General features: G+C 46.9%; 1 protein-coding gene across 1 annotated transcript in view; it reads right to left on the reverse strand.

Annotated features, from left to right (window-relative positions):
* SLC1A2 (solute carrier family 1 member 2) overlaps window positions 1–11,946 on the reverse strand; it is a 50,058-nt gene extending 38,112 nt beyond the window's left edge. The window contains exons 1-4 of the mRNA XM_007446324.1: window positions 11,811–11,946; window positions 9,825–9,977; window positions 7,730–7,980; window positions 1,718–1,886 (exon numbers count right to left, since the gene is read on the reverse strand). Coding sequence (XP_007446386.1) covers window positions 1,718–1,886; window positions 7,730–7,980; window positions 9,825–9,977; window positions 11,811–11,940 — 703 coding nt within the window. The 5' untranslated portion in view covers window positions 11,941–11,946. The remainder of the gene's footprint in view (window positions 1–1,717; window positions 1,887–7,729; window positions 7,981–9,824; window positions 9,978–11,810) is intronic.
* Window positions 11,947–15,161: the final 3,215 nt, after the last annotated feature.

Here is a 15,161-nt window from a genome sequence, read left to right on the forward strand (position 1 = left end):
ATGGCCACAGTAAGAAAGAGTGGGGCCACTTTGACCATAGGGTTTGGGGGGCAAGGGGATTTGGGAATGCCTGAAAGGGTCACAAATATCTGGACAGTGGGAGAGAAGAGCCACTCAGGGTTAGATGCTGAGGATATTTGCAAACCCTCCTTCTCAGAGGAGCTCTCCTATCTTCTCACTCCTTCCTCCTCTCGCCTCCCACTTGTTGTCAGCAATGTTTATTGATCTTCTGTTGCCTGGCAACCCGGTCAGCTTATCTCTTCCCTCACTCTCTGCTTCCTGCCAGGTCAAAGAAAAAGACACTTTTCACTGGTCGGGCAATCCTCCCTCCGCCTCTGTTTCTCCATCATTCTGGATAAGTAAGGAGAACGGTTACCAAATTTAGAACAAACAAAAAGGACTCCCAGGTAAAATCTGAATTTCAGAAAAACAATGAAAAAATTTTTTTAGTACAAGTATATCCCATGCAATATTTGGGACATACTTAATACTTTAAAATTATCTGCTGTTTATCTGAAATTCACATGAAACTGGGCACCCTGTATGTTATCTGATGCCCCTATCAAAGAGGCAAGGGCATTTGATCTCCTAGATGGCAAAGTGAGCTCAACCTTTTCTAAACAGCTCTCGTTCAAATCCTTAGAAATCTCGCTTGCGTGGATCAACATCCTTCATCCCCATAGTTCCCATTTCTCCCAGCTTATGACCAAATGTCTTGTCTTGGGACCCCATTCTAACAGTGGATGGGGGTTATTACGGGTGGGGGAGTGAACCCGGAGGGTGGATGGGGAGTAAAGTGAGCAAACTGGAGTCACCCACACAATGGGGAGACTCTCTCCTCTGTGGGGTGTTTTCTACTGAGCCGCTTAGCACTCCACCCCCGGCCTTTAATGATGACAGCGGCTCACATGATAAAGCATATGGCACGTACCGTTGTGCCTACGTGCACAATCTCATTGAATCCTCACAATGATCCACAGGAGAAATGCCAACCCCATGCCCACTTTACAGATGAATCTTGAGAAGTGGAGGAGCCAGCCCACGATTAGATAACCCGTGAGTGGTCCATAAGGGATCCAAACTGGATACAAAACCAGTCTAACGTCAGAGCCAAAGAACCCCTGGGATGACACTCTCAGAAGGTTCCAAGCTCACTGAAATCCCAGAAAGTTAAACCAGACAGTCTCCTTTTGACAAGCTCGTTTTGGCACCAGCGCCAACACTTTCACTCCTGATAGCACTGCATTTGTTTACAGACTGTGAGGGCTGGGGTGGGACAGCCCCCATGCCTAGCATAGTCCTGGGACAGACACAAGGGCGCCTCAAAAAGAAATGCTTAGGAAATGAAAGGATTGGACGTGTAACTTCATGAAATGGAGAGTCAGAGAAAGTGACTTGCCAACACCACGCAGAAAGTGGGGGGAAGTGCCCTGCAAACGTCAGTCCCCTCCCTTCGCCCATACCCCAGTCCAGCTGCCACGTCCCCACGTGCTATTGCTCCTGCCGTCTCCCTCGCCCCTCCCCTCTCAGTTTTCAGTCCCAGTGACCCTCAAATTTGTTCCCCAGGGTCAGCCTCTTGCTCCACCTATAGGACAGCAGGGCGATCGGCATTCTGAGAAGGAAGCGAGGATGCCTAGGTGCTGACCTGCAGGGAAAGCTGGCCACGTGGCCCCGGCAGAGGCACCTCCCCCAAGGAGATGAAGACCAGTGTGCCTACCTAAGACATTCATGCCGTCCTTGAACTCCAGGCCCTTCTTGATAACCACCTGCGTCTCCTCAGGCGGCTCAGTCACAGTCTCATTCAACAGCGAGAGGACAGCATTGGTGGCATTGCTGTCCTCGTCTGATGGAGTGGCCACCAGGACTTTCTTTGTCACTGTTTGAATCTAATGGAGTGGGGAAAAAAAACCATAAAGATGAGAGGTTTGGTGTAAAAGGTCACCAAAAGCCTGGCCGCTTACATAAATGTTTGAATTCCCAATATGTCAAAAATATTATAATTAAGAAATGGCCAAACAAGGTTATGAAATTGGGGAATATTTTATATGTTTGTGCTTGACAGAGTGACGCTTCATGGCTCAAATGCAGTGGGATATGACTGTCCTCATGCCACGATAATGATGGGATTTATAACATTCTTTTGTAACTACTATAAGCAGTGTGATTGGTAATGGGACCCAGGCTTCAAGTTGAGGGATGCCTGTCTGCTTGTTTCATTCCCATGGAGATAGTAGCAAATGTGAGACCCAGCTGGATGCCCTGCTAGCCCCTGTGGAGGGTCCTGGATCTGGTCACGAACAGGAGGGCAGGGGTCTTGTTGGAAGTCAGATCAGCACCTCATGATCCAGGTGATTTGCTTCTCCCTGCCTGGGTCCTGTCGCATGGAATCTTCACAGGCCCACTCTCACTGAGGCTCCTCCCAGAGCCTGGCTCTGCTGGGAAGCTCCATGTAGCTGCCAGATGTGCCAGCTGCCAGCAGCCCCCATGGCAGGGTCACTGGCTCATATTCCATATGTAAGGTGGGAAGACACCCACTCCTTCGGGGCGGTGGTGCCAAGCCTTGCTCAGTGTTCCCCAAGCATCCCTGTGCAAACGGCCCCCTAAGAAGCTCTCACGCTATTCCTCGACATCTGGGGTGGCCACCCTATTTTTAAAGGTGCCAGGCACCCTGCATGCTGTGAAAAGTCACGTCTAAGCCCAGAGAAACACTCTACCTCCAGGGGCATTAAAACAGAAGTCATGCAGAATCCTAGAGTGTCGGTGCTGGCACGTAGTAGGGCGACAGATGGCTGAAGCCTGAATAGATACAGAAGAGGGGGCATGGGGACGTCAAGTGACTCATCAGATGTCATAGAATTATTGGGAGAACTGGGACCTCAACTCAGATGCACTGACCACCACTGAGGTCTTTCACCACCTGTGCTGCCTGATAAACTCTATGGACCCAACCGTACTAGCAGCTGGGCCCAAGAGTAAGCAAGGCTGACCTGACCAGTTCTCCTAACTGGGAGAGAGGGAAGCACAGCATTCCCTGAGGCAAGGCAGGTACTCTGTGTTCTAACCTGGCCACATGCACTTGTGCAGGGAGAAGGGCAGCCCCAGCTGAATGGGAACAGGCAGCTCATTGGTCCCCTTGGGCTGGGCAACGCTGGCACAAAGAGAGAACGCAGGAAGGATCTGAAGGGAAGCTTCCATGAACAACAGAGTCACCCTCCTGGGGACAAAGTGGGGACCAGAGCCAACTGTAGGCCTATCCTGAGAAGGCTAAAGAAGCCAAAGTTCAAGTTCAAAGGAGTAACGGCCATGGGCCTGAATAAATGGTGCTTCCAGGAACAGGGGGGCGGTCAGGTGCTCCACCTTTGACAGCAATTACTTCTTATGTCAACAGGAGCCCCTCAAGGCTCACAGGGCTGAGTAACTAACCCCAGGACAGACAGCTAGTAGTTTACTGAAGCAGCATTCAAAATGAGTTATGTTCAGCTCCAAAATCCAGCTTCCAAAGAGCACAGCTCAGCGGCTCAGTTGAAGGTTGCACGACAGGCCGGGTTCTCTGAGTTCTCAGTTCAAGCCTGTTTGGGTTGAAGAACTCCAACTGGCTGCCAACTCCAGTCCCAGCCACCAGAGTCTCTCACGTTAAAACCTGCAAAAGCCTGCTCACTGACTCACCTCCTCTTCCTGGCTACCTGAGATCCCCAGGTAAGTAGCTTATCTGGAGCTCTGTCTATATCCAGAGCTACCAGGTTGATTTTTTTAAAATAGAAAAACAGGGCTTCCCTGGTGGTGCAGTGGTTGAGAGTCCGCCTGCCGACGCAGGGGACACGGGTTTGTGCCCCGGTCTGGGAAGATCCCACATGCTGCGGAGCGGCTGGGCCCCGTGAGCCATGGCCGCTGAGCCTGCGCGTCCGGAGCCTGTGCTCCGCAACGGGAGAGGCCCGCGTACCGCAAAAAAAATAAAATAAATAAATAAAATAAAAATAGAAGAACAGTCATCTCCTTGCCTAAACTCTTAGAATAAGAACCAGAGTTTGACCCTGGCCTGCCAGGTCCTCCTGCACCCACTCTACTCCCCAAGCAGCAGCCTTGCTTCTCTTCTCACCAAATGCTTGCCAACCTCCATGAGCCTCTGCCCCTGCTTAGTGGGCTCTTCCCCCAGTTCTCCTCAGGCTGGATCACTCTTTTTTTTTTTAATAAATTTATTTATTTTATTTATTAATTTTTGGCTGCGTTTGGGTCTTCGTTGCTGCGCACCAGCTTTCTCTAGTTGCTGGAGAGCGGGGGCTGCTCTTCATTGCGGTGCGCGGGCGTCTCATTGCAGTGGTTTCTCTTGTTGCAGAGCACGGGCTCTAGGTGCACGGGCTTCGGTAGTTGCAGCATGTGGGCTCGGTAGTTGTCCAACGGGCTCTAGAGCGCAGGCTCGGTAGTTGTGGCTCACGGGCTCTAGAGCGCAGGCTCAGTAGTTGTGGCTCACGGGCTTCAGTAGTTGTGGCTCACGGGCTCCAGAGCGCAGGTCCAGTAGTTGACGTGCATGGGCTTAGTTGCTCCACGGCATGTGGGATCTTCCCAGACCAGGGCTTGAGCCCATGTCCCCTGAATTGGCAGGTGGATTCTTAACCGCTGCGCCACCAGGGAAGCCCCGGGCTGGCTCATTCTGACCCCTTATTGTCTCAGCTCAGACGTCTCCCCCAGGTACTAGCCCATCATCCTGCTCCAGCTCTCAGAGTGCACTTACCTTAATTTTTAAGTACCTTGAGCGTTTACCTGACATTTGTTCTGGTCTATCTCCCCGCAGTCCCTGAATGTAAGTCAGTTCCACTGAGCAGGGACCCCAACTGGTTCATTCTCTGTGGCATCCTGTGCACCCAAATATCGGCCAAAGGAGAAAACCCAGTTCAGTGAAGAAAGGACCCCATGTGGTCACTCTCACTGGACCTGATGAATGTGGTCAGGCCACACCTGACAGCCTGTTGCCACCTTGGAAACCTCACCTTGGTTCAGAGTCAGCCCGAAGCAGTGAACAGGAGGCCTCCCTGCTCTCAGAGACACAGGTCCTGCCACCTTGGGGGAGGAGCCTCTGCACTGGAGACAGCACGCCTTTCTCTTTAGGTCTCTGTGTCTAACTCTGGTCCTGAAGCTCCTTCCACCCAAGACAGGCTATTTGAAACCACTCCCAGCTGTACCCCAAGGGCACGGAAGGCACCACCCAGCACCCTTTCTCTCTGGTAATTCCATGTCACCGTCAAAGAGCTCCCTTTCTTCCAACCCTCTTCAAGGCCCTCCTAAACCTGTGGGATTGCACCTAGTTTAAGCTTCCTTTCCTCTGGGCTGCCTGGAGTCTGGCTTAAGGAATCTGCACCCTCCCTCACCCTGCGGTCAAATATTCCACATGATTATTTCTCTGAGTGTCCTAACCCAAAGGACCATGTCCTTGGGCTTATAGCTGGAGGACTAAAGGCTCACTCCTCAGATGAATTTTGTCAGTGGAGGGGTGGGTCCAGGGCAGGGCTGAGGCAGGGAATGGCGTGGTCCTCTATTCTAGTGTCCCCCAGTGCCCCTTGCCCTGGGGGACACTAGAGATTGTCTATTGACCAGACAGGTCAGGGAGCATAAGCATGGCTGACACCACAGAAATTCACCCCAGCCCAGAGCAACAGCTCTGGGTGCTGCCTGCTTCTCAGTTCCGCCTCACTGACTCAGACGAAAGGGACTCCTTCTTGCATGGAGCATGGTCGTGATGGGGCACAGAAGGGAGGCCCAAATCTGTCCCTCCCCGTCCCTCCGATGCTACCCCTACCCCCAGACTCCTACCAGCTCAGCCTCCAGCTGCTACAGCTCCAGAGCGCTCTTTCCAAAACGTTAAGAATAGTCTTGGCACCCGGTTGCGTCTATCACCCCAAAGCAAGCAAACTCATCTTTCTAAGCAGGCTGGCTGAGGGGCAGGCACATTGCACAGAGAGGGTACCGGTAAGCACCCCTTCCCTAGCCTGTTTCTATTCACTCCGCACCCAACTTCCCCTGCCTGGAATGTTTCCTTTAATATAGCTCCTTGCTACAAGTGCCTCTGAAGTGGTATTGGAAATCAGAGACCATATTCCAGATTTATCCAGAGTCAACTGGGCTCAGCAGTGATTGGCAATGGCACTTTGGGGGCAGCTGGGAATGCAGACTTTTCTTCTCTGCGACCTGTTTCCTCAATGTATTCTTCTGTGATTCCCTGGAAATGGTTGAAGGAGGTTCCTTGATTCTAGTTTACTTCCAGCCAGAGTTAATGTGAACTGAGGTGTATTCGAACCTAAACTAGCCTTAGGTCTAGACAACAGGCTGGTGAGGGGAGCCTGGGCAGCTAACTCAGTGGTTCCACTTGAGAGAGGCTGGGATCTGGGACCCGGGATATCTGGGACTCTTTGCTGCAGTGCTTGCACCTGGACAGACAGCAGAATACACAGAAACTATAAGGGACTAAAAATAACTGCATGCATGCACAGTTGGGGCAAATTATGAAAACCAGATACAGAAAGACCCAAAACCCAACTGCCACTTCTGAGGTGTCTGGAGCAAAAGCAAAAGCTGCACACAGCACCACCAAGGGTGTGGGCACGCCACCCAAGCCACCCCTCCCGCCTGAGCCCTGGACCCATCCTCACCCTCACCCCATTTAAGGGACCAGCTTGCCGGCCCTGCCCCCCACCCCCAGGGAGGGAGCAAGGGAAGCTGTTACTTGTTTTCGCTGTACGGCAGCACAAGTCCAGAAAAGTCTTGCCTGAATTTCTCATCTGGCCTCTTATCAATTTCTATTGATTAGAGAGTCCAAGAACCCTGGTCGGTAACACACCCAGCAGAATCAACTGGTTTTAAAAGTCATGTGTTAAAAACTAGATATGCCTGTGTGCAGCTGGTAGGAACATATATATCGATACAAATTTTGTAAGGCTATTTTTGCAACATCCAGCAAATTCAAAATATCAACTCTTTGACAGGACAGTTTTGCTTCTAGAATTTATCTTTTAGAAATACTACACAACAATGAAAAACGAAAGAGAGAGATGACGCGAAAACACTGTTAAACGAAAAAGCAAGGTGTAACACAGTATGTACGATGCAGCACCACCAGAGCTGAATTTTTTTTAATTTTATGCACACATACACACGCGTATGTGACAAAGAAAATATATAGGAGGAAACATGAGTAGCTCTAGGGAAGCAACGCGGGGACTTGAATTTTTACTTTATGTGCATCTATAAACTTTCCAAAATCCTCATGTATTACTACCAGAATTTGACAAATACCCAGTCCCCGGGCCCACCCTGGAGATTCTGATTCTGTAGAGCACGTGCATTTTTAAATGGACCACGTGTGGTTTTGCTATACTGCTAAGATCAAGAACCACTGAGTACTCTAGAGAGTTGTGGGCAAGGGTGATCAAAATGTCCCCTTGGACGACACAGAGACAAGAACCAAAGAGAAGAAAAAGAGATCAAAGGAAAAAAAGAAGAGTGATCCCAGAGCTAAATGTTATTAAGTGTACTGCCAAAGAAAGGGAAGGTTAAAAAAACAAAGACAACACGACTCCAGTCCTAAACTCCTGCCCCAGATGACCCCATACAACCCCTAGGCAGAGTATAAATATGAAAAAAATTACTCCCCAGAGCTGATTTGTTGAAACAGTCTCTAAGTTACCACCTTTGTAACTTAGGAGTTTGGAGAACAATGGATATCAGAACTCTAGGTTACCTGCTGAAAACAGGCTTGGACAAGGTTTTCAGGGAAGAGATTTCGAATAAGGTCCAGAAAGGCATCCAGGCTGGACACCTCATCGTTCTTCTGCCCAGGCCCCAGCTGCTTCTTGAGTTTGGGGTTCCCCGGGTGGATAGCCAAGACCAGGATGACCCCCAGCACCGCAGCGATGATGGTCGTGGACATGTAATATACCATAGCTCTCGTGCCTAAGCGGCCACTGGCTTTAGCATCCAGGCCTGACAACCCTGGATGGAAAGGAAATCCAGAAGCATTAGTTCTATTATTTTCCTGTTACTTGCCCCTCTCTGCATACCTAGAGCCAACCCTTGGCTTCGTATTAATGGTTAATTACAGCTTGTTCACGTGAATATTTGGTCAATTCCACAGTTTACAGTTCAATTTTCCAAGGATATTTTTGAGATTCTAGAGAACTGGGGAGAGTTGGAGAACATCTGGTTCAGGGTTTATAAACTGGTTGGTGACTACTTTTTGTCAGTCTGCAATAGTGAGTTAAAATTGAATACTCTCTTCAATTTTTAATTCTGAGATTATGTCCTTCCCACTTATTTGATATTAAGATATCCTTTCTTTATGAAGTGGCGGTCCTGGTACATGCTAGGTTTTTTTTGTTGGTTTTAATGTCCTCGCTTAGGAAATCAAAAGATTGGTAGCCCTATGTATTCAGAACGTCTTTTGAATACATTACTGGTCATGAAATCAAAAGTCTGGAAAAGTGATTCTAGCACAGCCTTCTCATTCCCCTGAGGTGAAACTTGATGGACACCACATTTTCTGATCTCAAGTAGGGATGTGAGAACAGGTGCACAAAACACCCAGCATGGGTGGGAGCTTCATCTATATTTCAGGAGCTTCTGTGATGGTTAGCGGAAATTCCAAGCAAGTCACAAAAACTCCAGCCTTCATCGGGTTTTTTTTTCCAGTAGTTTCTTCAGTTTTTCTACTTCCTGGTTTCAGTTCCTGCTTTTACTAGACTGAGAGATGCAACCCTTTCTGGGGATCAGTCTTTTTTGCCATGGGGGAGGAAGTTATTACTGATGTTAATAATTCTCTGAATGAAGCTGACCCATATGTGACACATTTCTCCTTACAACCTGAAGTCTAATTCTGGCCAACGGAAGTGAGCTTTCCTTACCAGGTTGGCCAGTGTACAACCTGTTAAACAGGCATGGAGAACAAATTTTCTCTGGTTTAAAAAGGAGCGTTTAAAGTAAAACATAGCTTCACTCAATTTGGGGCTGAATGATAGGATCCTCCTAACACTGAGTCCTAGCTCTTTCCCTCACTGGATTCATTGATCAACCAGCTATGAGACTGTAGCATCTGAATCTCTTGGGGTTACCAGAGCTTCACTACCTTCACAAGGTGGGTGGTCCAGAGGGACAGCTTTGTCAAGGTCACCCAGCCTGTTGGCACCCAGATATGAACCAAAGCCCAGTTCTTCATCCCCAACTCAGAGCTCAGTCTCTAAACATCATCAATTTATACCTTGTTTGAGTAATATTATTTGGTAAGGAGGAAACTACCAGTAATAAGCCCAGGGAGGGGAAAAAAATTCTTTCAAATAAAATAACTCTTTCAGCCAAAAGACAAGTGAACATGACCTATACGTTAAGGGTACCTTTCTTCTGAAAAACTCGAAGGGTTTCATATCTAGTATTTCATTTATTTTTAATACCCACTTCCCTGTACACCCAATTAAGTAGTAAAGAGAAAACTTCTTTTTCTATTTGTTACCTTTATTTGTCAGTTTCTGGACAAATACAATTTGGGAAATGAGAAAAGTATACATTAAAAATTAAAATCACTAGATATGATCGCTTTTAACATGTGGCTATTTCCTTTTTATCTTTTGTTGCTAGACAGACAGATGGACCAACCAATAGACGGCAAACTCTTTTTTTAGGGTTGCTTATCCCAATTTTAGAGACAGGAAAAACCAAGGCTCTGAAGTGAAATGACACAGATGATCACATTCACTGATTCAACCAAATTGAGAATCTATGGTCAATCCAAAAGCTGGAGTGGGAGTATGACCCGCTTTGGCCCGGTGCCAGAGAGGTGGTCTTACCTGTGATTAAACTGGAGATGATTAGAGGCAGAATGAGCATTTTTAGCATCCTCATGAGTATATCCCCCGGGAAGGCTATTAACATAACCACATCAGGGTGGATAGGAGATGCCAAGCGAAGAAGCCCTCCACATACTGCCCCCAGGATGACACCTATAAGAAAGGGGGAAAAATATGAATTTAGCTTTTGCCCTCATCAAATGAATAGCTCTAGGGATGTAGTTCAATGACATTGACCTTCCTCATACTTCTCCGTCATCAGGTGATGACTAACACGTAACAAAAATACCATTAGAAAAGTGAAGTTGATTTTGATGACTCGTGAGAAAATACTTTGTATCTCCAACTATTCTAAAAGGCAGCACTGGAAGAGTCAAGAAGAGCCTTCTCAAGGCTTCGTGGGAAATATAACCTGGCAACTTGACTCTGACTTCTTTGAGGATATCATCCACTTGCAGAGTCACAGATTGTCAGCAGAAATAATCCACAGTGCCAGATACTGCGTCTCTTCGCAGCCTAGGCTGGCCACATTCCATGGTGTTTAATGTTTTTCTTCCCTTTTGAATTGAATACCAGATAAAAGGAACATTTAAGTGACCAAGCTGGGGTGTTTTCTTTATTCTTTTATTTTCTTTGATTTCCGATCATTTCCCCATGGCTTATCCTCAAGAAGTTTTGTCTTTGATTTCTATGTCCTTGTACATAATCTTGAGACTTGCTGATCTTAGGGGAGGTCAAGGGGGGTGTCTAAAAATATATAGTTTGGGAGGAAACAATTTGGGCAGAGATGCTGGCAGGAGCCTTTCTCTTTGCATACGCAGGGATTCCACAAGAAAACCTTGGATCTCTCCAAACTGGTGGCCAACATAAACTACCTTCTGGAGTAAGGGGGGGAGGGAGGTCCTAGGTATGTAGCTATGGTGTTAACTCCAGATATGCAAAGGAGTAACATGGCCAAAGGCCTTATCTTTTTTTCTTCCACAGGTGAAAAACACACTGCTTCAAAACCTATGATGAATGAAATTTGCTTCTGTGGAGGGTAACCCTTAGAAAACCCTACCACGCCTGTGGTCTTCTATTAAGTGAACTGAGCTGGGGGGCAATTTCCCAGTCCTGACTCTAGTCCACCAACATCCAAGATGACTGACTCGAAGGAGAAGCCATGGACGATGGGTGTGTGTGTGTGTGTGTGTGTGTGTGTGTGTGTGTGTGTGTAGATGGCTCTTCATTGCTTCATTGTATAGCCTCATAAGAGTTGAAGAACAAGGAGGGGGGGTTGAGAAAGGAAAAGATGTGGTTGTCACTATAAGAGACCACAATTTTCCCCATTTTCAATCAATCCTGGTTGAAAACCCAAGGCCAAGTCTGTATCAACTGTCACACAAAAGGACAACCAGCGCTTGTGTGAGGCCAGAGGCCGGGGAGTAAGGCTTTTGAGGTGAAGCTGGAGTGGATCAAGGCTTTGGGACAAGCCTCTTCCACACGGACCTCGTTAGCTAATGTGCTATAACTGAATCTAAGTTAATGAGGTGCTTGAAGAAGTTTAGACCTTGGGAGCCCTGTTAGTGGGGTTTAGGGCAACTGTTGCCTTTATCTGGACACAGGTATTTCTCTAAATGTGGTATACTGACCATCTGCTTTGGAATCACCTAGAAGGTTTGTTAAGATGCAGATTCCTAGGTCTCACTCCAAGTAGCCCAGAGTCTCTGTGAGTAGGGCCTGGGAACGTGCATGCTGACATACCCATGAGAAATGTGCACGCATACTGAAATCTGAGAACCACAAGAGTCCCAAGGGGGCAAACATGGCTAGGGCAGGTGGCAGGGAAGATGGGATCACTGAGGCAGCCGTGCCTGGGTAAAGGCAGAGTTAGGCAGAGCGTGTGGCTTGCTTTCCAGGGGGAGGGCTGGCTTCCAGAAGCAGCTTCCACACTTAGCCAGGAGAGAGCAGGGGAAGAGGGGAGGGTGGGGCAGGCCTGTCACCTACCGAACACGGTCAGCGTGAGCAGGAGATTCTTCCCCAGCTTGTCACACAAGCGCAGCCCCAGATGCCGGGGCTTCAGCTCCTCCGAGCTGAGGTGGCTGTCGTGCATCCGTACTTCCACCTGCTTGGGCATGTTGTTGGCACTAAAACAGAAGGGGAGGCAGTGCTTAGAGTCCACTGGGCATCTCTGCAGTTTGAGGGTCTCAGGTTGTAGGAGGCGAAACAGCCTTCCCCAGGCACAGCTGGGAATCTGGAACCATGGGCAGGAAAGTAAAAACCAGGGCAATTCAGGGCACCCTGAATTCCAGTTTGCCTATAAGCAGGTTACTAAGACACAGTGAACGCCAACACGCCAAGTGCTTTTATCCCTATTATCTTGGATCGTCACAGAAAAAGGCATCACATAGGCAGTGGGAGGTTTTTCCAAGAGTTGCCCACCATGGTAACTCTGAGGCAAGTATCTCTGCCCTGTTTTACAGAAAGTAACTTGCCCAGGGTCACAGGCTAAAATGAATGGATAGTCAAACTCCATATATGCCTGGCTTCAAAACCTGAGCTCTTTCATTCTTGTATCAACAGCAAGAAGATGGCTTTTGAATAATCTAAGGTCAGGAGCGTCACAGCCTAAGTCACTGCTAAATTAAATGCCTCTGAGCTCAAGCCTTCCCCATTCTGGACACAGAATAGTCATAAATGCTAGTAGTCCAAGTTTTACCTCTCTTTTGGAAAAGATGGTTTATCTAGTTAAAAAAAATTCATTCCATTGTGGTTTTTAAAAGGTCACTTGCATTATCAGGACTCCTCTAAGCTGCCAATAGTCATGCTACCCAGTGTCAAAGAAGTATGGCTTTAAGAAACATGCGATCACCTTCACCCGTAGAGGCACCCCAGAAAAACCCCATGTGAACCCAAGCTATGCTACGACTCTGCCAATGGAGCCCTTGACAGGATAATGAGTATACTGCCTTTTTTTCCCAGCTATGTCACTTCCCAGGCCAATAAGATTTCAAATTTAAGCTTGGGGACCAACATAGGGAGGCCAATTTTTCACTTTGACGTCTTAGGACGTTTTTGTTAGCTGCCATTTACAACCACCGCCATGTGACAAACAAAACAAGTTCTTTAACACCTAGAAAGACAAGTCACAGTCTCCGAATAAATGACAGTACCTTCCCAGATAGGCAGGTGTCAGCTTTACCCAGATATTCTCACCACAGACTGGGGAGATCTTCCTTTGGAACCAACAGAAGTCTTCAGTTTAGTGGTTTGGAATCACTGGTTATAATGGAAATGGTGTGGGTTTGGGAAACAGAGAGCCTGGGTTCAAATCATGACTCTATCACTTGCTAGCTGTGTTGTTTATAGAAAGAAGGGCTCGAGGCCTACCTTGTGGAAGTTAAACGTGATAATGTATGTTGGGGGCCTGGCATGGCAGCCAACACAAGTGGTTCCTTTCTCCAGGGAACATTCACGACAAGCGTGACATCTAGGTTCGGGGACCCACCCAGTTGCACCATCGTTCTTTCAAGACACCAAGCTTAGTTTCCAGAGTCTCAGAGTCAAGACCAGGGACCCAACACAAGACTTACTTTTTCATAACAGGCTGCCTAATATACTTGCTTCCAGAATTAAATGATACAAATGAACTTATTTACAACACAGAAACAGATTCACAGATTTAGAAAGCAAATTTATGATTACCGAAGGGGAAAGGTGGGGGGGGGAGGGATAAATTAGGAGCTTGGGATTAACATATACACACTACTATATATCAAATAGATATTCAACAAAGACCTACTGTATAGCACAGGGAACTCTTCTCAATAGTCTGTAATGACCTATAATGGGAAAAGAATCTGAAAAAGAATGGATATATGTATATGTATAACTGAATCACTTTGCTGTGCACCTGAAACTAACACAACATTGTAAATCAACTATACTCCAATAAAAAATAAAAATTATAAATAAATAAATAACAGAATATTTTAAAATTAGGAATAATGTGACATGGTCTGGTAGAACGCCCACAGATGATAACAATAGTCAAAATATAAGCTTCTTGGGCTTCCCTTAATGGCCTAATATTCTACTCATCTAGTTAGTCTGGGGGCAATCTCTATCTGGCATACGTGTGTGTTAATGATCGCTCAGACAGCCTAAAGAAGAAAATAGGGCATGAAGCTCACAGCAAGCAGACGGGGGCTTTCTGACCGGTGAGCAGTTAAGTACCACTCCCTCCCATCACCAAGTGAAACAGACGGAAAAGTTCTTTTTACAGCACAGCAGGGAAAATGATCAAAACTATCTTTTTAACACAGATAGACCATATTTCTATGCTTGCATTAGGACTTTTTATATTTTTTTAAACACTTCTCCAGCCAGTAATCTGAAGCTGTAAACCAGGAAACTGCCAACGGAGAATGGGGGCCGTACGCGTTCAGAAATGGTGAATGCGTTCGTTAGCCAGCCCTTGGCAAAAACTCTAGGAGCCCCTTGAGAGAGTAATCCCCTGCCTTCTGCTTCATTCGAAGCCCTCCTGCCACCGAAGTTAGAATCAGGCACATGGTTGGTATTTCAGTGAGACTCACACGTATTTAAACCAGACATTCTGGCAGGATCCACATGATGTGATGAAAGTGTCAAGCATCAAGGCAGCCGTGTCCAAGTGAAAACACACAAATATTAGGTTAACGTACACACCCGATCCAGCAGTGTGGTCGGATGCCTACTGGCCACACTTCTTAGTTGCACAAGATTGCTGTATGTTTAATGATTTGTCTTTTAAGCCATGACAAAATGTCCCTGAAGCCCTGAATCAAAACAGCCACGTCAAAGTGGCAGCATCAAAATGTCATGAACCCACAAGTACTGAAAGAATGCCTGTGACTTGCCCTCTTGAAGTTAAACATGTGGTCCAGGCTCAGAGGAGCTCCTAACCTCTGCACATAGAAAATCATTATTAAAGTACATCAGAGCCTTGGCTGGCCTCTGGGGATGCAGGGAGTCCCCGGAGAACTCTTTGTAAAGATCCTAGACCAGTCTAAGTGATCCCTGCATCCCCCCAGAACACAAGGGGAGCTTGAAATGGAGAATATTATAGAACATAACATTAAATAATATTGTATAGCATAATACAGAGCTGCTTCTAAGCCTTATATATCTTCAGAAGAACAGATATAGTTCTGTTTTTGTTTTTGCTTTATTTTATATTCACCATTTCCAATGCTCTTTATTTCTTCCTATAATTCTGGGGTTTTTTCTTCCAGTTTTATTGAGATATAATTGACACACAGCACTGTATAAGTTTAAGGTAAGCAGCATGACAATTTTTTTAACATCTTTATTGGAGTA

The sequence above is a fragment of the Lipotes vexillifer genome, unplaced genomic scaffold (assembly GCF_000442215.2).
Source record: "Lipotes vexillifer unplaced genomic scaffold, Lipotes_vexillifer_v1.1 scaffold1993, whole genome shotgun sequence".
Lineage (NCBI taxonomy): Eukaryota > Metazoa > Chordata > Mammalia > Artiodactyla > Lipotidae > Lipotes > Lipotes vexillifer.